The 25,380-nt window shown below is 37.1% G+C and overlaps 1 protein-coding gene across 1 annotated transcript in view; it reads right to left on the bottom strand.

Annotated features, from left to right (window-relative positions):
- Positions 1-25,380, bottom strand: part of CTNNA3 (catenin alpha 3) — a 505,586-nt gene that overhangs the window by 360,593 nt on the left and 119,613 nt on the right. Inside the window, exon 7 of the mRNA XM_009636975.1 lies at positions 24,202-24,405. Coding sequence (XP_009635270.1) covers positions 24,202-24,405 — 204 coding nt within the window. The remainder of the gene's footprint in view (positions 1-24,201; positions 24,406-25,380) is intronic.

The following is a 25,380-nucleotide window of genomic DNA, read 5'->3' as shown; positions in this document are numbered from 1 at the left end:
TGATGACTTCCAGGTAGCTTGAATAACATCCATCCAGTCATCTAAAGTACAGAAATTACCTGAAACTCTGTAGATTTAATTATCAGATTTCCCTCGGTTCTTAAAATTAAGATTCAGCTCACCAGAAAGCAGAATATTTTTTTCAGCTTTCTCAAGTCCTTCACAATGGAAAACAAAAAATAAGCCTGTTTCTCACAAAGTATTGCCAAACACTTTTCAACACAGAAAGACACACATGAACCTCTTATTAAATACAAATTTGACTGTATGATCCATATTTTAAAGTAGACGTTCATTAAAGTCCTCAAAAAAATTCCAACATTTAAGTGAATTAATAGTTCTATTATAAAGTAACAAGGCTAAATTCCATTTTCCTGCTCTACCTAATTATAGAATCTGATTAATTTTAATTATAAAGTTTCAGAATAAATCAACGTGAACATCAGAGTTCATGATTAATGTTATTTCAATGAATACCTAAGGAATTAACATTTTGCCACTAGAACCTTGCCAAGAATTTTTATGTAAGCCGAGGTGCAGCGTGTACAACTGTGAAAATCCCACATGGAATGGAGCTTATATTCTACTTTATCAACATCAATTTTGCATGTCAATAATTCATTCTTAAAATTGTCTCTTTAGATGGTTAACTACAAAGGAGCACCTGCTGTGTAACAGCAAATGAACCTACAACATGGAATTCATTATACCCAGTCCTGTTACATTAAAGCTTTAATACATTCAAAATAGTGGACACTTCAAAGTGGCACCACTATAGACACGGCACCTGTAACAATAACAACATACAAGTGAGCATTAATTAATGTTGCATTAGTATGGAATTTCTTTGGAATAACATTAATGTTTGATGACTGCCTCATTAATTGCCTTAGGTCAACTGACGTAAAAAGGATGGATGTTATTGTAAAAAACACTGATGGAATTTAAAATGTTTAGTTATATAAGAATATGTTTCTTCCAGCTTTCATAGAGTACCTTTGCTTCCATAAGAAACAGACTTTTAAGGTGGATGCAATTCAGCAATAGTTCTATCTACAATCTAATCATAACGTGATTGTACCAATGAAACATATTTCAAAGTGAAATAATTTAAACATTGTATATACTAATTCTGTGCTTCTTAGAGAACAAAAACTCATCAACTAGGGGTGAGAATACTCATCAAAAGAAAACGATGTGTCCCTCCAGCTCTGCGCACTTCAGTAATTACAGTAGTTTTATACAAGAGCGTGTCATAAATGAGGCATGGAAAGCCATTAACTGAACCATTCATACTGAACACATTTTGTTGTCATTTATTCTTGCAAAAGAAATAATGAAACTGATTTATTTTTCTAGTAATGATGATGTACCTCCCTTTTATGTCATGCTGTTGGTAACTTTTATTTTTAAAGAACCTGTAAACTCACACAATTAGTCTAGACTTCACTATCCAAAAGCCTTATTCTCATTTTCAGGAAAGGAAAAAATACAGCTATCAATGGTATATCTGAATATGCAAATAAGATTCATGAAGACTTTTTTTTTTCTTGTCTTTTGCTTTAGTATTAGCTAGACAGTTCATATTTCTTCTCCTTACACTTCTGCAACTTGCCTCTTTCTCCTAGTTGTAACTGTCACAACTGAGAATGCCAGAAATTAAAAACAAAAACAAACAAACAGAAACCTATTCAGGCTGAGTTACTGGAGGGGAAAATAAAAAAAAAATGTTAAATGCCTTTTCAGGTCCCCATTTCCAGAGCTGAACAGGTTTCCTGCCTACCGAGCACACACTAAAGCTTGTCTGACTCAGGTGCCTTTTATTTCACCACTAGATCTTGCAGATATAAACTCATAAATATGATAATGCTATAAAATGCTAATAAAAAAATCAACTTTTTTTTTTGTTCTACCACTACACAAGGTAGTGTTGGGTTTGGGGTTTTTTTTTAGTCTCTTTGCACCCTAAAGCCTTGAGTACGTATGATTAATGTATGTCAGTATAAACTCTCCTAGTTCCACTGTCATCAAGTGAAGAGAAAGGGTGAACATGATGTCCTGCCCATCTCAAAGCAAAATCAACTTTACTGTGATAGATGCTTCTCTTAACTTCTTCAGAAACTATCAGTCTCTTGGGAATACAGTATCTACACGAATCTGTGTCCATGCTTAACTATTCTTGCTATTAGAATTTTTTTTCTTACGCCTAACTTAATTGCTACTTGTAGCTGTTGGAGGTCTACACCCATATATGACATGGCCACCTTAAAAAATGCCATACAGGTTACTATTGACCGAAAGTCTCATGATGTTTTAAGAGAAAAAAGTAAGATATTTTCCAAAATTTGAGCTTTCAGAAAGACAGATGCACTGCTTGTGAAGATGGCCAGTACATTTAAAAAAAAAAAATCTTTTAAAAATTATATACTTAAATAGTAATGGAGTTAGTGAATCTGATTTCGAATAAGCATGATTGATTAAATTTCTATTTCCATTTTTAAGACATTATAATTCATAAGATTTGTAAGACAGGATTCGTAATCCTGTCTCCTGTCTGGCTTAAATAGAGCCATTTCTATGCTACTTTTTTCTTGAAGCTTTCTTCCATTTCTTTACTTTCTTGAATAACTCCTTGAATCTACAAAGAATCTCGCTGAAGATACCTGGATCCCAAACAGGCATAAAGATCTGCCTCTGTTCTGCACTGCAGGATCAATCTCATGGTTTAAATTTAAAATGACAACACAAAAATAAATTGCTGGCAGTCTCTTCTCCCATATTCACAAGTACTTGTTCTTTCTTTTCCTCCCTACCTGCATGCATTTTGACTGAGGATTTTTGAAGTTCCACCTTTTCTTTAGTAAAGAAATTAAGAAACCCACTGAAATTAAGAACAGATTTCAGATCATTTATACTGCTAAGTTATATTCTAAGAATCACTCATGCAATATGCAAGTATCTTACCAAAAACCATAATTATTCTTAGAAAAAGAATAAATTAATTTGTGCTTCAAGAAATAAGCATCAATGGCCTATTGTAAGACTTTGTGTTTAAGTTCTTTCACAAAATTCAGAGGGGAGGAAATTTATGCAGGGCCATTGCTAATACCACAAAAATACAATAGTTACTGAAATAAAACATTCACATTGCTAGCTAAACCTTGAAGCAATTTAAATGCAGAGATAATTCAGTGTTACTCCTGAGAGAGGATGCAAAGAATGGGGATATAAACATCATAGATGCAACTGAGTTTTGCTGCAGGAACAAAAAAATATATTCTCAAAAATTATATGGAGCTAGAAAAGAAGATATCTAAGGCTGTTTTTTAAAAGGAGGTATAGGCTAATAAGGCACTAAATAAAATAGGAGATGAGAAGGATTAAATTTAAGTCCAGACTGAATACACACAGGCAAACAACCTGATAATGAAAAAGGCTGCTGCCTTCTTCTCAAATAAAAAACATTTTATTTCCATTTTCTTTAGTACCAAATATCTTCTGTATATCTGAGTAATCAGTAAACAGTATCCAAATGTAAATCATTAAGAGGGATAAAAAAGTTGGCCTTATATACATGAACTAAAAAGAGTAACCGACCACAGAGAAAAAGACGACAAGACCCACATATGCAAACATTTAAATCTCAATTCTCTAACTGCTCTGGGAGGCAAATAAGTAACTGTACATTAGAGCCTCAATCAAGTGTTTTTATGTTAAAAATAATTTATTGCTAATGACCTGTTTCACCTAAGACGACTTTATGGAAACCAAGGGAAGTGGAAAAGCAAATCAAAGACAGAATTATTAAAAAATAAATAAATAAGAAAACAATAATATACATAAGGGAAACAAAATACTGCCCATATGAAAATTAATTCAATTAAATGGGTCAATGAGGACACACAATGCTGCCTATCAAAAGCTGAGGTCTGCTATGCTTTAGTGGTATATTTTCCCATTAACACCACAGTTTCCAAAATACATTAAAAACTAAGCAAGCGTAACAAAAGGAAAATCTTTTACTTATACTTGTAGCAACAACAGGTCAACTAAGCTGAAATAGTATGACTTGCTTTATAAGTTTACTGTCTAACTGAAGAGATAAATAAGCAAAGCAGCAATTAAGAACAAGGGTGAAATGTGCTTATTACCAATAACAACTCTTGAGATCCTTAGAGTACTTTCTCATGCAAAGCTAGTATCTCCATTAAAGTTGTCCAAAAACGAATCCGCATTTCACTGAAAAACATCTTCTCCTATGCCACAAACTTTAGGAATTACATACAGCTAGGAAAAACTTAATTCTATTTGTGCAGCAGCAAGGGTAGATGTGCAAAATGGAGAAAGAAAGGAGAGAAAACACGAAGAGAAGCAGATCTAAAAGGAAGAACGAAATGATTCAACTATGAAGGACTTGACAAAACTGTGTAATGGTAACAGGTTAAGATAAGCAAGTAAACAGGAAGTCATGAAAATGGGAAGGCACAAATCAAGCTGCTCATTCATATTGATTGGTCCCAAATCAGATTTAATCCTCTGGGGAAGGGGAGTGAACACAATGACACCTAGATTCAACAACCTGCCTGCCTCATCTGCCATTGCAGTAAAAATAGGTGAATAAGATGTTATATCAGAAGGATAAGACAGTAACACAATATATATATTAAGACAATACTATCTGAATTGATGTTATGTTTTCAGCTTGAATACTTCATTCTGTTTGGACATCTCAAGGTAGATCCATTATTTCTCTTCTGACAAAAAGGTTTTTTACTTTGCAGCAATAATTCTCATAAGGATTAGTTTTAAAAAATATATTTTTCACCTTTAGTAAAAGCATACCAAAACCCATAAAATACTCCGCTCTCAAAATTCTTATAAAAATAAGAGCTTTGCAATCAGACATACTTGATTTAAGGATAATGAAGCAGGTTTTGTGGGCTGCAGAACCCTATAAATCTTTTCTGATTTCTTTCGGAGTAGAGGAAAAGGGGAATTGTTGACAGAAAAGATGATAGATCACATTTGCCTGTGGGTAATAAGGCTTCCTACAAGGAGAAACAGCATAGTCAGAATAATTACATGCAGCTTGAGGCCAAGAGAGACATACAGCCTCTAGTCCTGGTCAGAAACTTCAGCTTCCACAAAACACTGATAAAAAATGCCTGAGGAGAACAGGATGAATTCACACTATTTTTCAACTTTTTTTCTTTTACTAATTTGCTTAGCTTAAACAGAAGGTCAAACCACAATTTCTTCCTTCTGCTTTGCAGAAATTCTTCCATCTTGCATCATGAATGTCAATAGAAAAAGTAAGTAATAGCCAAAGCACAGAGAGAATGTCAAAACATCAAAACCACAGCACAATTCCAATAAAGAGAGATATAACCAGGACTGTATTTTAACAAAAATACTGAGTAAATTTTTCAGAGAATGTTTATAAGACACTGCCATAAACACGGGTGTCCAGCAATATAGGCAACAACAAAAAGCACAGCATGAAATACTCAACACAGATCACACTTTTTAAAAAATTAATAAGACCACCTTTCCCCCCTTACTTCCCCTTATTTTTACCAGATGCTACACAGCTGTCTTTTTATATCCACAGAGCTGAGCTTAACTCCTTGAAACAAGATGATGTTCTGGCTCCATTAAAGTCAGATGATGTTCAACCATTGGCTTTAGAGGATTTGACCTTCTAAAGTAGGGGGATTTTTGTACTTCTACAGCTGATAGTCAGGAGTCAGCAATGGAGATAGGATGAGTGTTTTATGTAGCACGGTTTGACATAGGCAATAGCCACAACACATCTAATTTCATAATTAAATACTCACCTGCAGCCTTCTGAGATATTTTCTATACTTGAAAGAGTATTTGATGAGAGGATAACTCCTTCCTTCTCACACTGAAAAAATCAACTCATCCATAGAGTGATTTAAGAATTTAGATTTTATGTGTCACTGAGAAGTGGCTATTAGGAGTCTCCCAGAGACTGCCCGCCTCTTGACCAGAACCTCCTCCACCTTTTCCTTAAGAGAATCAAAAAGACACTGAATCAAAGCTATGCTTTACTGCAACACAATTCTGGAAGACTGAAAAAGCTGTCCTGCTGGATAAAAGAAACTAAAAATCAAAGTGTTAGTCAGCCAATCCCTCCCTCGCCATCACTACCCTTCCTTTGCTACAAGTTTGTTCTCAGGCTAAGAATGGTCAGTGGGGGTTTTTTTGAGATGCAATAACTTTATAAAACTCCCTTAGCACCCGCAGCAATTTTAACTTCTTTCTCTGAATTCTCCTCTGAGAGATACCAGTCCCTAGCTTGGGAAACTCTAGAAATTTCTCTCAGCTGAGCATGCTTAGCTGTTCTCAAAGGAACTGCATTCTCCCTTCCTTCCGGAAAGTTCCACCTGAACAAGGGCTGCAGGGGCCAACAAGGAAAATAAGTGACCTTCCTCCCTGCCTCTGAGCCAAAGTACAACATACAGTAACATTCAATAAAGAGTAAACAAGCGTATCACAAAAATTATACTATCAATCACATCATCTCAGAACATCAAGAGTCACAGTTTACATCACAGTTCACAGCTCAGAAGAGTCAGAATAACTTCAATTTCTCTTCTTTTTTGGTTTAGGAACTTCAGGCCATTTTCTAGGTTACCTTATGTATTACCTCAGCACAAGCTAACAAGATATTGAGTGAGAATTCATTAGCAGCTGCTCAAGTGTAAACAGTCCATCTATCAATTTTATTTCTTTACTATCAGCAATTCTAATTTCAACTCTGAAAAAAATTGTGTTTTAAACTGTGAAATATATCACATAAAATAGTGCCATTTGATAGTATGTTTTTAGATTCTGAAGCTTCTTGTGAAAAAGTCAGTTCACTTCACATAATGAAGTTATTCTTTCTTTATAACCATCAAACTCATAGCAAAAGAAGAAGGAAAAAAAAAATAAAAAAGCTGCTTCAACTAGAGCAGATGAACAAACCACAGTCTATTCCAGAATAAGTCCATCAGTTTGTACCTAAAGCTCGAGTTAAAATTCTGGAAGAATTGCAAAGCTCTCTTGTGTTTTACACTTACATGATTTTTGCCCAACAAATAGCAAATACATATTCTGGGTTGTTCTTATATTCCAGCCAGTGAAACATCAACCAGTTACTAGAAAAGGACCTTTCAGCTGACAACAGGAGTCACATCTTCAACACACCCAACACAGTGCCCTGCTCCAGTTTTCATGGTGCTGTTTTTGCAGACATGCTTTCATGTAGAGCTTTTCTACAAGAAATCTACCTGACATTTGGCAGAAGTTCATGAAGAGGGTAGCACTGCAATTAGTCACACAAAATCGCATCATCACTGTCGCAACTTTTCTGCTCATTTGGCATACCAGATTTCAGAAAAAGGCACAGTGCGACAGGGTCCTGGGGTGGAACAGGACCAGCTTTTTCTTTCAATATCTAAAACTATGTTTACTATATCTTTCTCTTCATTAGAACAGAAAGGTTATAAAGTTGAACACAATGACTATCTGAGAAAGAAAGTTCAGATGGCCAAGTGACTCAAAACATGGGAAAATGGTTACCTCCCCCTCATCTGTATCCTGACACAGCGGGTAGCTTACTCCTTTCTCGCTTCCTAGTCCAACAGCTTGCAGCAGCTTCCTGGCTTGCAGCAATCTTAGAGGGCTTCCTCGAGACCCTTGGGAAAATTTCCTCCCTCCAAATTTCAGGGAAAGCTTGGCTGGAGGTCCACTCCCTATGGACAGGCAGGCCCGGGGCGGCCTCCTGCCTCCCAGGTGTGTCCGCTCCAGGCAGTTTCCTCACCTGTGCACACCCCAAAGGCAGGAGCAGCCTCCAGGACCTTGCTGAGCTCCCTCATATCCAAAGTGCAGCAACCAGAACAGGTAGGTCAATGCATCCTGGTTTTAAAGTCGCATGGTACAAAGTGCATATAGAATACGTGGAGAGCATAAACATTTAACACCACAGTCATGTGTGGCCTGTCAAGCTGGCTGTTTCCCTGGCAAAGTTTCATCTGCCTGACAGAACGTTAGGTAAATCACTCCTCCAACCATAGTCAAAAGAAAGCAAAGTGATATTCCCTCTTACATAAAAGCAGTAAGAACAGTGACATTGACATGTTTTAAATTATCAAGTAATTATTAAAATCATTACCATTAAAAGTAAGTACAAAGTGTAATGTTAAATATTAAAAATTCTTTATTAGATTATATATTAACACTAGGAAATTATTGTGGATTTCTGCCATAAAACCAAACTCTAGAAAGATTTGTTTTGTTAGTTGGTTGTTTTTTTACAGTGCTTATCAACTTTCTTCTGAGAAAAATGTTAACATGGGAGAACAGCTCACATATTACATTACACAAATGCAATTTGGTTGCTAAAATTTTAATCTGGTACAGTAAAATTCCAATCTTCTATTTCTTGTATTTGAGTTCTAGTTCATGAACAGATTATAGGATGTAAAATTGTTAGGTAGATTCTAAAATACTAAATTTAGATAAATCTTTCTAGTGTAGTTATAAATCTGGCAGGGTAAAAAAAATCCTGCTGATACAATAAGCTGAATCACTGTTAAATATACTATTTCCATGCAAACAGCTCATGAGAAAATAGACTCTTAGTATGCATGCAACTATTACAAGCTTCTATTGTATACCCAGCCCTCCCCAGATACTGAAGGCAAAATTATAGATGGGAGAAATTATTACCCATAGATAACCTGGAAGTCTAAAAGCCCCACCAAATTTCAGTCCAATTTTGATCACTGCAAATAAAAAACATTCGCCATTACAATTCTACACTAATCTGGGAAAAAAAAAAAAAAAACCAAAACAATTTTTAGTAAGAAAATGCACAATGAAGACTGGGAATATTACCTTAATAAAAATGTAAGCCAATAATAGCCAGCTATTCTGTTAAAGAACTAGATGTATTGGACAAAATGTAGTTTGAAAATTCATGCTTGTTGTTTACCACCACCTTCTTATCCTGAAGATTTTTAGGAAAGGAACACTTAAGGATTTCCTGCAGCTTCTTCCTGGTTATCCAGGTTACAGGGACTGATCCATTAATTCCCTAGTTTTAAGGTAAGTTTTGCTTTTCTATTATTTGAAAATACTCATTCCTCACTTTTTTTTTACAATAACAGCCAATGGTTCAGAAACTCCTTTTTTAAATATTCTTTAACCTCTTTCTGGCATGTATTTCACTTTGTCTTATGCTGCTTGTTAAGCACTTGTGCCTAGCTAACAATTTACATGAAGCCTGAAGCACCTAGAAAAATCACAGTATTTTTGAGTTACTGTCCCCCGTTTAGAAAGATCTTTACTTTCCTTCTTAGTTGCTGTAATTAATAATGGATTAGTCGAAACTTCTCTTCTTGCCTTATGCAACTTCTACTGGTTTTAACACATTCTTGTCACAGCTTTTTTGGCTGTCTTCACAATCAGGGCTTGTCTTTTTATTTACACTGCACCTCTATTTTATTTTCCAGTCACTAAAAAGCTCCTGATGCAGGCAAGCTGGTCTCTTTCTACACTTTCCACTTTTCCAGGAGTTTGCTCTTGTGCTTTAAATAGCTTTTACCCTCTACCTTCTTTTGAATCCCTTGTCTTTATTGCAATCTTTTTTAATTAACGGTTTTGCTGTTTCACTTGTAATCTTTAGAATCACATTTCTTATTTTTCATAGTATTTTTGACTAAACTACTTCCAATGTTCAGATTTCTACCCTCTTTTTCACTTCTAATATTCAGTAATTACTTCTTTCTTTTAACAGAGCAAAAAAAGTCTTTGATGCTATACAAAAATCTGTTGGAGTGTGCCTTGCTGCATTATTTTTGCGACAGAATGTTTGTTATTTGGACAAAGGAGCAAACAGCCATTCTGACCTAGAACCCACATACAAAAATCTCCATCTAGCCAAGAGCCAGGCCTTTCGGAAACGAGGGGAAGGTACAGCTTTCATAGGCAGCGGGTTTCCCCCAGGAGCACTATGTTATACGGTTGTCCTAGGCACGGAGCTAGATTCTCACAGCACTCCCATGACACTATTTTCAAACTCCTCCTCATTTACTTCCTCCTGTCACTGAAGATTCACCCTCACCACCAGTCAGAGGGAATACCAAGGACAGGATCACGTTTCAGCTGTTTGCAAGCAATGCATGATTCCAGATTTACAGGCTGGCCCATAGATCTTTATCATAGATACACAGAGACTCTCCACTACAATAGTAAACTAGAGAATAAAAAAATTAAAACTTCCACCCTGAATTAGTGGTCAAAACAAAAAATCTAAAAAACACTCCTCCTGATTATTTTTTCAACCTCCCTACTTTAATGAAGTTGTAATAACTATGGGTTTGCGGTATTATCTAAATAAATGCCAGGCAAATAATTTGAATATCTGACCTTTGCCAAACATCACTTTTGCTCCAGACATGGAAAAGCCAAACTCTTTGGCAATGTCTATGAATATACAGAAGCCTGAATTACCTCACCCAATTCACCTCTGTCCTCACCAGTGTTAAGAGTAGGATCGCCTCCTCCCCATGTTGCAAATAAAACTCCTACTAATAAAATTGACCTTTCCTTTCTTTTCTTTTGTTATGTTCAAGGGAATGTCATCTGCCTCCTTCTCTAACGTCATCCTTGGAAACTGCCATCATGTAGCTCATACACAACCCACATACCATTCAGTCACAGTGTGTTTCTGGAAAACCCAGTTTCCCCAGCCTGGCTAATTACATTTTTATTTTTTTTGTTTCAACCAAGAGCCAATTATAATCCACAGATGCATGCAGAATATCTAGACTAGCATAAAACACATCTCATACTGAAACAAATCAGTGAGGCACAAAAACAGGTGAAAGGAGGCAGGAGGCCTCTGCTGTTTCTGAGAAGAAGAGCTGTTAATCTAAGAAGGGGTGTAGGTATATCCAAGAAAGTGAAAGAGACTCACATTTCTTCATTAAAATAAGCATTAGTTTTCTACATAAGTGAAAACCAGAAAAAAAAGCAGGGAGGAAAAACTCCTCTAAGCCTTCTAAAGAGAATTAGCTGCAAGAACTAACAGGTGTTAGGAAGGAAGTCCTCCAATGAGAACCTCTCTACACGTGCAACCTGAGGCTTAAGACATGCATTAAGAATGAATCTGTAACACACACCTTGCCAGGGAAGGATGACAAGTCAGATGGATAAGGGAGAAAGTGCGGGGGTCTTTCTGATTTCCCAGGGCAGACTGAATTAACAGCTCACAGCCCACAGAAGGGACAGTTCTGCTCAGCCAGCCCACTTCTGCACTCTCGGTTACTCATTCCTGTTTCCCTGGGGGCATAGAGCTTGTGTGCCCTTCTCACAGTTTGACTCAGCTCAGTAAAAGTGAAAGAAAATTAATCCAATGAGAACAAAAGAACGGTCAGTCTGGCAAGCTGACCTGGCTGACAGACAGGGTAACCTAAGTATCAGACCTAGCACAAGGAAGGGGACAGACCCGAGTGGCTGACAGCACAAAAGTATGCAATGGGGCTACCTATTCCAGCTGAATTGAGCACTTCGATCAAAGCAAGGGGAAAAGGGAAACTCTGATGAGAGGGGGAAAAAACTGCTTCCCAATGAGGATGATAAGATACTGGAACAGGCACCCAGAGAGTCAGGGGAATCTCCATCCTTAGAAATCTGACAGGACTGAACATGGCCCTGAGCATCCTGGTCTAACTTCATAGTGGGCCCTTCTTTGAGCAGGGACTATCACCAGATGTCAGATGTCCCCCATAACTTAAAATGTTATATGACTGTATTTTAACCAATAGTTTCAATGATTAAGTTAATATTGATGAAAGCTAGAGAGACAAAATTAAGTAGTCAGAGGGCTTACTATTTGCTTACAAGTCTATCAAACATTTAAAATGGTGTTGACAATGCTAGAGACTAACTGGAAAACAAACATAGCAAGAATTGAAGCACAACATCAGAAATCAGGAATACAGCTAACCAGAAATTCTCCAGAGGAATCTTTCTTCTATTGAATTTTGCCAGTTTATCAAAAGCAGAATATTCCATGGAAACACAGCAAGAACAACAGATCTTCTGACAAAACACGGCAAATGCCCTGCCAGCTCTGCAAGATGGCCTTGGAACCAAAATTTGAAAGTTTCAGATCTGCTGCTCCCAGTCTGTTCTGGGAAAAACTTGGAAGAACCAGTCCCTGAATAGTCTTGCTCTAAAAAAATTCTGTTCTTACAGCTCAGAGAGGCAGGTGTTTTGAGGATGACAATAACTAAGGAGCCAAAGAGCCTAAGAACCTGGCAACCTTACCTTGGGCTTATTCAGATTTTGCATGTTCACCCATATGCAACAGCACTCTGGTTTCCCATTGGGATCTAGAATAATAGTTCATCTCTCATCTCAACAATCTGGTCAGCTGGTCCACAGCTGTTCAGGACTGGACAGGTATAAAACTGATAATAATCTTGGCAGTATCACTGAGCATCACCTAAGGCATCCCAGTGTATTTCATTTTGAAATCTTGCTTTAATGTGTGCACAGTTGAACACAAGAAGTGGCTGGCAGAATCCAGAAGATTATTAGGCCTCTTTTTTACAAATTAGAAGCAAAAAGTTTTCCAATAACTTGAAAGCCAGGAAATAAAAACTGTGTTTCCTAGCCAGTTGCAGCAAGCATCAAAAATGTCATTACGAACTTGCCTCCTCAAAAAATGGCTATAGGCTGTCATATAGCATTTCATGCTTCCTTTACCTAATCATTGCTTGGTTTCATTTAGTTCACACTTCCTACTGGAACTTTGCAAAGTTTTCATCTATTTCTCTTCCTTATTATTACAAACAGTAGACTGGAATCATTACCAAACCAAAGCAGTTCCTGCTTGTGTGCATATGCTCTCTCACGTACACATTGCCCCTTCGTGCATGTGCACAGTTAGTGAAGACACGTTAATAATACAGTGCTCTTTTGCTGTATTAAGAAAAAAAAAAAAAAAAAGTACTAATCAAGTTTCCAGAAAAGACATTTACCTTGGGCTCCAGTTTTCTTTTCCATTAACTGCTTCCAAGGTGTATATAATTATTGTATTTCTTATTTTCTCCTATTTAGATGGAATTCAAATTGCTTATTTTTCTTCATTGCTCCTACAAAGAGCTAAATATATTCAGCAAGAGAATGGAGGGAGGGATGCCTTTACCAGTTATCTCCTTTTACAGACTGATAATTCCTCCTATACAATATTAAGGTTCTGAAAAAACTAGAAACATTTCTACTTGATAGAAAAGATAATCCTAGTTTATTCCTGAGTACAGCCCCTAGTAAAGTAGCTGGCTTACCTTTTCTTTCCATCTCCATATAAATTTTCTTTAATTTTTGCTACTGATGATTGAACAATGGTTAACAATAATTAGAATAAGCTAAGATAGCAAGGATTTTCCGGTAAATAGAGTCATTAGAATAATTTCTTTATTCAATGTCTACCAAGAATCACAGCTGTCTGATTTGAGACATTTATTTTCTTCACATACTCAAACAGAAAGAAAATGTGCCAATTGGCAACACAGGCTTAGAAAACAACTGCGAGAAGCAGTTCTCGAGAAAAGCTGATCTTGGAAGGACTTTTTTTTTTAAAAATAATACGATGTTGGCGATTGGTTTGATTTGTTTACTTTTCCAGCCTTCTGATGACACACATCGGTCACAAATGCAATGATACAAAAGAATATTCTTCCTTTTTATTTTTAGGTAATTAAGAAAAAGAAGAGCAGCACATCAGACAGAAAAAAAAATGGAAATGAATCCACTGAAATCAACGTTAAAATAAAAAGGAGGTGCCAATAAACACTTTTCATGACCACAGACAAAGACCTGGTTTTGTCCTTTAAGCCATGTTTTGATTTTCTTTTCAGAAAGAAAATGGAAATGTGGAATTTGGATTTAGATCCTCAGGTCCCCAATGTCTTTTAAATCACTGTTTTAAGACAAAGCATTGGAATTTTTTCTGCAATAGTTTTATGATACAGTACTGATTTCATCAAAACTGATCATAAGCTATTTCACATAAAACTCCATTGCTCATTCCTCATAAAAAAGATCAATGGAAGTTAGGCAAGAAATTAAGTTGAAAAGCCAGTTGAAAACTATCCATTTCTATCAAAGAGAAGTCACCTCAGGTTCTATAAATTCAGAACTGCAGCATCTCAAAAGTTGCTGGCATACAAATATCTTAAATCTGAGTAACTACAAGAAAAAGCATTTGTTTTTAGCCATGCAGTAGACATCAACATTCTGGCTGATGAAATTCATAGGTAGAGCCTTTAAATCAGCTACTTCCCAAACGATTTCTACAGGAAATTCAAGGTGTCATTCTAGCCTTCGTTTTACATAGAGGATTAACTAGCACAGAACTTACCTTAGTAACTACTCTCCCTTTCACCACCTCAGGATTGCCAGAGATTATTCAAAGTAAAGAAACTTTCTTTTTACTAATTTACTCTATGCAATTTCTTGTCCTACCCTCATTATCAGAGTATCTTTTTACTTACATTAGTAAATAGTAGGATATACTTGATATTAAAAGAAGCTGGCAGGGACATCCAGGAAGTTCCACAGACTTTGGAATTTATTCAAAAATAACTAACAGGCTGTTAGTTTGGGTTTTGGATGGGAACTCCACAACCTCTCTGGGAACCCTGTTCCAGTGTCCAACCACCCTCACAGAAAAAAAAAGTTTCTTCTTGTTTAAATGCAATTTTCTCTATTTCAGTTTGTGCCCATTGCCTCTTGTCCTGTCATTATGAACCCCTCAGATGTGTCTAGCTTTGTGTTCTTTACTCCCTCCCATCAGATATTTGTACACACTGATAAGATCACTCTGGAGCCTTGTCTTCTCCAGGCTGAACAATCCCAGCTCTCTCAGCCTCTCCTTGTATGGTCAGGGCTCCAAATCCTTAACCAGCTTCACAGCCTTCCACTGAACTCTATCCAGTCTAGCAGTATCTCCTTTGCACTGGAGAGCCCAGCACTCCAGATGTGTCTCACCAGAGCTCAGCAGAAGCAAAGGATCACCCCCTTGACCTGCTGGCTATGCTCTTCCTAATGGAGCCCAGGAGGCTGTTGGCCTTTGCTGCAAGAGCACACTGCTGGCTCGTGGCCAATTTGGTGTAGGGCTTGGCCTTTCCCTTTGTTGAAATTCATGAGGTTCCTTATCAGCCCTTTTTTCCTGCCTGTTGACATCCCTCTGAAGGGCAGCACAACCAAGCTGGTGCATCAGCCATTCCTCACAGTTCTGTATTATCTGCAAGCTTTCGACAGTGCACTCTCCCATCATCCAGGGCATTAATGAGTTAAACTGTACTGGACCCAGTATTGACCCCAGGGGTATATCACTAGCTATTGGCCTTCAGCTGGACTCTGTGCTGCTGATCCCAACCCTTTGAGCACAGCACTTCAGCCAGTTTTCAGCTTACCTCACTGTCAATTTAGCTAGTCCATACTTCATCAGTTTTTGCTATGGCAGACAGTGTTGGAAGTCCGACTTAAAATCAAGTTAAAAAACATCCAGCAGGCTATGACACTGAACACGTGTTTAAAGATTGCACAGAGGTATTTGGGATAGTATAGTTTACATACATAGCAATTAAGGGTTTTTTCAGAGAAGAATTTAAGGCATTTTGGATTTGTTTAGAAAAAACAATTCTTTCATTAAAAAGTTGGATTTTGTCTTCATTTGTCTCCAATATCAATATTCTATTAAGAGTTCCCTAAACTATCAACGACAGATCTTTTTAGTAAGAATTGTTACATAGACAAGAAATAAATACCTTTTAATCTGAAACAGAATACAATTTAGAAATGTATTTGGACACAAAAATCAGCTGTCCTATACAGAGGATAGAACCCAAGATAAATGCATTCTGAAACACCAAACTTCAGTAGTGTTCCTAGATCATTTAGAAAAATGATCTTTAAGTCTTTAACATCCTCCAGAAAATAGGAAACTGGTCAAGAAAAACCTTCATGTAAGGACAACCATTTTCCATAAAAGTAAAAAAAAAAAAAAATCTCGTCAATTAAACAGCTAGGTAGATGTTGAGTTAACAAATACTTTAATAGTTATTTGTAATGCTTGTTTATTACCATAATCAAGGATTTATTTCATCTTGGAGAGAGAAAATGCTACTTTATTGAAGGTTGCCTGAAAATAATTAGTCTTCAGTAACCCAATATATTTCCAGTCCTGTCAGGTATACCAAATACAAATTACTGACTATTGTACTGAATCATCCTCTACAGAGCCATGAGTCGCTCATCACGCTACATTACTTCAATACAAGCCTTAAGTTAAGATCCGATTAATCCTGAAATAGCTTGGCTCAGAACCGTTAAATGAAAAACAGGGCTTAAGAACAGAAAATCTTTCATTATCTTTCTCTAGCTCACGTGCATAGATCTCAGTTTATTGCAAATTCTGTAAGACCATCTATAATCAGGTAAATTTAATGGCAGCTTATTTTTCAACTGTAAATCTATTTGGGGTATTCACTACTTTTGTCTGTTAAGGACACTAAAAATCTTCTTTCTGAACAGTTCATATCTAATTTCCCTATAAAACTAAATGTTTGACAAAAGTTAACATCTAGAAAAGTAATTTTCAGTTACACATACTGCATATAAAATGTAAGAAAACACTGTAGGAGTGTTCAAAGTCAACTGAACTAGTACTCAGCCAATGTCAACATCAGAATTATGAAAACTAGATGTTATCCTGCATAAATTCCAGCGTAATATGCCACATGGGCATATCAATTTTACTGGAATAAACCTTTTTTTTTAAAAAAAAAAAACATAGTACTCAATAAAGTCATTTAAAAAAACTCTGAATAAGAAAAATCTAAGTGACATTTTCTACCCACAGATCACACATTGAAATTTTTATAGTTTACATTTTGTTATACCTGACTGCCAAGCTTCTCTGGAACAGCAGCTTTTTAAAACATCTGAATACGAAGAGGACAGTAAAGTAAGAACATTTGAATCCATTCTTTTTACAAAAAGACGTGAATACAAGCTCTGTTCATGTCCCTATACAGAAATACAGAAAAAAGGATTTCAGGAAGTCAGTTAGTGCAACCACTTGTGTGAATAATCACCACCTATTCTGTTCTTGAAGACTTTAACAAGGAATTTCTTCAAACTCCCTGGTTAGTCTAGTCTGCCAAACTTGGGCTCAGTTCTCCAACCAGACAGCAATTACACAGAACTTTTCAAGATACATATTAGTGAAAGAAAGTGGAAGTAACCAAGGAGGACAAGTCAAACAGTCCCTTATTCCTAGCTCTCTAGACATCACTGGCAACAATTTGGAGCATCTAATACTAACATATAGTGTTGAACAAATAACATAACTAAACAGTCGCTGTAATCTTCAGTGTGTCACATCTGATTGTTTGGAATCATTTTCATTACATGGAGAAAGTTAGAGACATATCAAGCTAAACAGACAAAGGTACAAAGCTGTATATGAAAATGCATTTATTCAGTCATAGTTCTTAAGATACCTTATTTAATGAGCTGAATTACCAATTTTCCAGATTCACAGTATCATGTAGCCACACAGACAATTTCACTGGAAGCTACAATCAAACCACTTTTTGGAACTTTGTAAAAATGTACACACCTTAGCAGAACTGGTAACGTCCTTCCAGAAGTTTCAACAAGAAAAAAAAAAAAAAAAAAAAAAAAAAAAAAAAAGGACAAACAATGTGAAAGTGGTAAAATACACATATTTAGATATGCATCAGTACACGACCTGTGGACTGGTTGTAATACTTTTGATATCTGGCAAGAAGATTGCTTATGACAAAACTGTAACACACATCATCACCATAGTAGTATAGAAGAGCAAACAGTAGCTGGCAGGTACTGAGAATAAAATGTTTAAGTCATGAAAAATGTATTCATGAAGGAAATTACACATTCCAAATACATTTTCAGCATACCATTCAAGAATATTCATATTAGACCGCTCACTATACCCCACTCCAAAACATATATGGAAGTTAGCCTCAAATTAATGAAACTTAAGAAGTGGCAAACAGTATACTTTCTGAAATAGCCCATGTTCTCTGAAGCCCATCTGACAGGAACAGGTTAGGAACACGCCTTATGTGAATGGAGAACATAAGCTTTCACCATAAAGAGCTGTAGCAGATATGAAAAGTATCTGGAGCTTTTTCACAAGTTCAGTTATTTGATTAATGCAATGTGAATTTTCTCTGGTAAGAGATACCATTTTGTGCCCTAATTTCTTATTTACAGAGTACCAGTGTTTTCATATACATATTATTAACCATCAGTAACCCACTTTTCTGCAGCTATAGCACATGGATAATTAAGGGAAAATAGCCCCAAGAGATGCAAATATCTAATAAAGATGACCAGTCAATTCTTTAAATTAAAAATATGAAACATTCCCTTTTTAATATGAACAAAATGTTTTCTTCACTCTGAAATAACCCTTTTGGAGGAATTCTTGCAATTTCCAGAACTACCAAAAATGTTCCCCCTCAGAACTGAAATGAAAGAACCGCTGCTCAGAGAAAGATTAAGTAAATTAAATGCAGTATGCACTGCACCATTGTGATGATAAACCAAAGTATTTTGTCTTCCCTCTATCCAGGGAAGCATTAGAAGTCTTCATCAGGAAACCATAAAGTGCATTAGAGTAACATGAAGTCTGAGGTATCTGTATGCTTTAGGTACCTATACATCCTTCCACTCTAAAAGAGTAAGAATGGTGATAAAATACTGCACAAAACGTTATCAATCACAGGCAGTCTCTCCATAGAGACAGTGGGTCAGACCTTAAGCTGCTGTTGAAGAGTACTCAATACAGGGGTAAAGCGAAGCAGTAGCACTCCACAGCACTCAAATTTATGAGTTGAGACAAAGGGTAAGGCCCAGAACCTTGCCATCAATAAATAAAGACTCCTGGGTTTCCATCCATTTTCTGCTTTTGAATTTTCAATGCTCAGGTTCCAATAAGTGAACAACAATTACAATATGAAAGCTAGAACAGACACAACTGCACAAGTCCCAGCTAACCACTGTATCATCTTTTTCACAGTTGGACCTTCCCCATGGCTACAGAGGGCTCTGTACTGCAGACCTTTCCCTTAGAGGGCTCAGCACAGTCCAGCTCACTCTCTGTCTCAGGTGTCCCCTACTTTCAGGGATCCTAGCACCAAGTCTCATCCTCACAGCATTTCAGTTCATGTGCTCAGATCCAAATATGCCTCAAATCCAGATGTGTCTCATATGCAGAAGTTGTAGACACAAACCTGTGGAGAAGCAACAGGCTTCAGAGAAACTTCAGGGAACCCAAGGAGATGAAGCTCCAGCAGCTGCATTCCCAGTGAGATCAAAGTATGCCCTATATGCAATACAGGTGCTTCACTGTCTGCCACCAACTACTTCATCTCCCTTCCAGCATCATTCCTGGAGTGGTCCTATGCTGTCTGCCACAAAGCAGATGAGATTTATAGTCAGCCTCAGCTTGGCCTGCCCTTAGGCTACATGGATGGTCAGGGCTTGATTATCAGTACCCCAGATATGCAATATAAATATGCACAATGTGGTCAGCTTCAGTCCACTTCCTGATCTGACCTCCAGGTAAAATGGATCCTTAGTCTCCTCCCATTTTCTTAAATGTTTCATTAAGAGACTGAAACCACCGCTGGTGCAAGAAGGGCTGACTTGGCTTTGCTCCATGGCACACTCAGTGTAGCAGTGTCACACAAATGGTGTGGCTGTGGTACAGCAAGCAGCAGCAGCCGCCACCACCTGAGGCACAACAAGCACAGGGACGTCCAGAACTGCAGACTAAATTACTGAGTTGCTGCTAGTTTGCACAGTCACACATTTCTGCGAATTGTGTGTGAAATATGCTGTGAAATATTTTTAACAAGAGAAATTATTCTGTGGCACTGACACATCTTTCAAATCTGTATGAAGTTGGCTAATGTATTTTAAAAGAACAAAATAACATTGTTTTTATAAATATATTTTCAGATCTCAACATTTCAGATTTTCCTTTGAAAATGACAATGAAAATGCAAACTATTTTACTGACGTTTTTTGACCCAAAACCATAGGTAATTTTAACATAAAAACCCAAATAGAAACAGAAGTTTTTGAAATACACAACAAGAAAGAATGAAATCACAACCTAACAGAAAAGGCATAAAGAATAGCGGCCCAGCATGCAAAACTCCGTATGTATGTGTATAACCAATATCCAGAATAAGCTGAGAAACTAATAAAGCTCAAGTATCATGAAACAACATACCAAAACTAAGGAAACTAATTCAAGAAAGCAGCTACCATACCATCAGTATATCTGACCTTTCTTTACCAACCTTTTTTCAGCCTTGTCTGAACAATCCAGACAGTGATCTTTATCAAACCCACAGGTGGGTGCAGAATAATTATTCAGACATACCCTCCTTATTTAATGAAGGCAGAGAAAGCAGTGCCTGCAATCATCCTAATTGCTGCTCACAACAACCACTTTAACCCACACTCAATCACAACTCTATTATCCCTTTTGATCACCCAGGTAAGTGCACATCCCTATTGTGACTGGGAGTAAAAGCAGGCAGAGAATTCAAGAAACATGGAGTTAGCATTGCTGCACTCCAATGTACTCAGTAACTTTTCATTTTAAAGGATGAGCAGAGACAAGAGCTTGTCATTAGGAAAATGCAAGTGCTTATTACTAGAACAAAATGATTGCTCCTATGGATACATTATTATCCACACGGCATAGTATGATTCTGTCATTGATAAACTATCCAAATTCACAGTAGTAATTCCTGTTATTTGATGTCCTGAAATGCAAATATATCCCTTAACAATATATGCCTATGAGTAAAATTCAGAGTACAATAGTACACAAATAATTCCAAAATACCAGAAGAATAATTGCTGCCTTTCAGAATTATAAATATATTTGCAATTTACTACACGTCTGAACTACTTTGTGAACAGAAAATCTTCAAGCTTCTTGGAGACAGAATGGGTCTTTATTAGCATAGAGAACATTTTGCTTAACTTTCCACAGCCTCTGTGAAAAACAGCCACTTATGTAAAAGGCAGTATCTGCTGAAAAGACATTTCTCCCAGCTTGCAGTCAAAACTCTAAATTTTATCACTGACACCAATAGGCCTTCAATTTCACTTGTTGTCCTTAAGGCTTATTAGAGACTTGAAATAATTGAGGGGAAAAAAACCCAAAAAACCCCAATAAACAAACAACAAATTTAGGAACCACAAAAGCTATATTCCGTACACTGTTTCAAATAGTTAGGGCTAAATCATAAGTTCCCGTACATTTGTTTAGGCATTAAGGGCTTGTTTCAAAAAAACAATGCAGAACTTACACACTCAAGTCGTTGGCAATGATCCCGTTACAGCTAAACACTTACCAGGCAGGCCACATCCACCATCAGCACCAGACCCAGGCGCTTTAGAGATACGTGGGATGTTACCAGTGTCCATGAAGCTCACACAGCTCCCTGGCAAACCAGCTGCTAGAGAAGGATTTGTGAAGGTGGCACTTACTCGTGTGTGGTATCCCTGAAGCAATGCAGTTCCCGTGAGATACACTCAGATAGAAAGAAGCCTTAAGAAAAGTAATCAAAGCAATATACTGGCAAGAAATGATGGACACATATCCATAAAAAATCTTCCAAGCAGCTGACTACTACAGCTCATGAGAGTGATTGAAAAGAACTGAAATGACAGTGGGTAGGCTGTTTTGTAAACTATATACCATCAGGATGAAAACAGGAGCAAAAGCATGCCCTTTATGGATAACGAGCAAGGAAAACTTTCCACTCTCCTGTACAAGCTGTGGTACAGAGGCCCTGTGCCTCACTCCGGGCACAGGGCACAAACACACCATGAGGACATACATACAGACTCACATGAAGTATTACACAGACAGTGCGATTGCTTCTGGAGTACAACACTGTTCCTGAGGAGAGGAAGGGAATCACAACCTAGTCCTTAAATTGTACTATGTTAACAAATGGCTGGCATCATTTTTATAGCTCATTCAATTTACAGTCCTAGCTTATTGAAATTATTAATAGAAGAGCCCAGAAGACAGTGATAAATCAGCACGGTCTCCTGGACATGTCATCTATTCTTTGGTGATTTAGAGTTGTGAAATAAAGTAATGGACACCTGATAATCTACTCATTGAAAAACTTACTTAATCCCGTCTCAGTAATAGCCATAAACTATTCTCGGTGAGAGTTTTTCCTCTGAGATCAATATTAATTGTATAAGCAGATCAGGAGCAGTAAAACAAACTAAAAACTTTAAATTAATTCCTGTCATTTAACCCTAGTGTAGCAACTCATACCTTTACATCTTCTGTATTTCTTCCTTTCTGCTTCCCTCCTCCACTTTCCCTTCTTGCCATATTTAAATAGATGCCTCCTGACTTTCTCAAGTCAGCGAAGCGGGTTATGTATTCTTCTTTTCCCCTTAGTCTGCATGATGTAACCCTAAAACCATGATCATTTCTGAAACAGAAAAGATAATCACAATTCTGTTTCAACAGTCCAAGAATTTAAGACCATTTGACTGACAATCATGTGGTTTTACTCCTGCAAGACATAGAATTCCCCCAAAGCTTTCTTGCAAGAAACCCACAGTGATCTTTTGGACTAATACGGGTTGCTACACACCACATCTGCATCTGCATCCTCCCACATGCTCAGGTTGATGCCTTCCCTTATTAAACTTCCAGCCATTTAACAGCAAACCTGATCCACCCTAGAACAGGTATTGCAAGAGACATCTGTGACAAGAAGGTATCAAAGACAAACATTCCAAGCTAACCAGAGCTAAAGAGATCTCACAAAGCTAACCCATGTGTAAAGCAGAGAGGTTCAAGAATTATGTTGCATTCAACAGAAACTGCAGCTAAATTTTGAGTAAAAGTATGAAAGCATCTTTGTTTGGTACAGGGACTGAAAGAGCAACTTGAATTCACAGAAAATGAAATAAATATGCTACAAATCCCACCTACCCCTCCCATAAATAAAAAGAAAATATCAACAAGTACAGGATCTGTGAAATGAAAAGACATCTGATGTGGATAGATTTTCTTAGTCCCTACACTCCACTATCCTAATGACAATAGGATAAGACAAAGAAAACAGTCTCATTAGAACAGCTTTTGGTTAACTAGTATGACTTACAGAACAGAAACGAATTTCAGCTTCTAAATGAAGAAACAAATAGCCGTATCATACAATTATCCTCTCAATATGCTTGATGAATCATCTTGAAGTATCTTTAGATAAGAACAGTATGCCTACAGAAAATGTTTCCAGAGGAAAAGCATGATATTAACACTGTGTACCCATATTAATAGTATTCGAGTTGTCAGTGTTTTATCATTTAACTGCCAGACATAAGAAGTGCCAAATCCATTCTTTAAATCTAATAGTTATTTTTAAAACACAATCAAGCTATATTCCTTTTCAAAAATTCACAGATGTATTTGCCTATAAGCCTGCCAGACAACCAGATTTCTGGGTTTACCAAACAGTCCTAGCTTTTTGATTTAGCAATTAAGTAATTTCTACACTTGTAACTCGATGCTGTTACACAGATCAAATGTAGCAGTGTGAACACTCTACTTTAAAGTGATACTAACAGATTACTGACATTCTAATAAATTACTATTTAAATTGTTCCATTCTACAGCAACAGAGATTACATTTTAAAACTCTGGTCTAGGAAGTGAAATGACAAAGAAACTCTTGTTGCTAGCATACGAAGGATTAGGTCTGTTCTGTACTAGTGACAGTCTACAACAAGCACAAAATAACCTAAGCATGCATACATTGTATCTGTAATACAGCATTTTCCACAGGTTGTAGGATATAATACAATTCTTACTATTTCTGGACATCCGTATTTAGCTTTTGACTAGATTTATGTAGAAAAATATTCCTTTCAATCTTTTAAAGAGCATGTTGAGAAATATAGGCTAAACTAATTCACACTAATTATAGGTTAAATTCCAATATACAGTAAAATAGGCTTTGAGACAGGCATTAAAAAAAGGAAAAAGGTCTGGTTACCTACATTGTTTATGTATTCAGAAAGCAGATCTTGGAGAGCTTGGCGGATAGCATTGCATTCAGCAATGATGCGTTCTCGATGAAAATCGCGCGTGCAGGAAGAATCAGCTAGCAAAGCCGCTCCACTGATAATAGCTTCCAGACGTTTCTCTAGTGATGGCCTTATTTTCTCTTCATTCACTACAAGAGGATCCAGGATAATTAAATTCTGGAAAACATCAGGAGTCCAGGTAAGAAAAGTCAGTCCAATTAAGTTGCTGCTTTATTTTTTACTTGCATGAACTGCAGTGACATTATGCTTCATAGGCTTGCAACTAGCCCTTTCCCCTTGAAGTATCCAGAATACTTTTGACCACAGCAGATTCTGTTTTCCTTACTGGGGCTATGCATACGGGTCATTTGCAGACAAAGCCAAGTTCTCTCTGCCACTCAGCTCTCACTAGTTCTAAGCCAATATCTATCTATGTTATCAAATCCTACTGGCCTGGACCCAGTGCTAAGACAGCAACAGAGCTTTCCAGCCGGAGCTGGTTCACACCTAAGCAGCTCACAGAACAAGCAGAACAAGATCACATCTACCTGCAGGCCATGTTGACATCTGCTGACTACAACTGCCTTGTCTCCGAGTCCTTCCTCCGTTTCCTACTTTTGCTGCATGAGACACAAGATTTTCATCCTCAGCTTCAGTCTTTCCTACACCTGTACCGGCATTTCTTCTTCTACAGGGCATTTCATTTCTCCCGGAAACAGAAACACTGTCTACCTTTACAAATACGCCTGCAATTCTTATCATTGCAGTACCTACTTGGTCTACTAATCTTCACAACATCCTACTGTCGTTCGAAAAGCGGATTCGTGGCCCGGTGTGCAGTAAGTCAATTGTCACACACTACTCTACAATGAAAAACTATCAACTCCATTTTATAAGCAAAGAACTGAGACCCAGACTGCCAGGTTCACAGCCATACAGAAGGTATGCCTTAAAACAGGCAACTGCATGCTGTCTTCCCAAGTTCTCAGCCAGCATTGTTTTGCCTCTTTGAGTTTTGTCACTATGGTTGTAAAAAACTTATTTCTTCTTTCAAACTCTGTCCTCTGTCTGTCTACACTTCTTGAGGGTCATCTGTCTTCCTTATCCTACCATACAGTGGGCCTGTCTTGTATATTTACCTTGTAAATTCTT

The sequence above is a fragment of the Egretta garzetta genome, unplaced genomic scaffold (assembly GCF_000687185.1).
Source record: "Egretta garzetta isolate BGI_Z169 unplaced genomic scaffold, ASM68718v1 scaffold204, whole genome shotgun sequence".
Classification (NCBI taxonomy): Eukaryota; Metazoa; Chordata; class Aves; order Pelecaniformes; family Ardeidae; genus Egretta; species Egretta garzetta.
The sequence above is the reverse complement of the archived record's forward strand: the minus strand, read 5'-3'. Positions and strand labels throughout refer to the sequence as shown.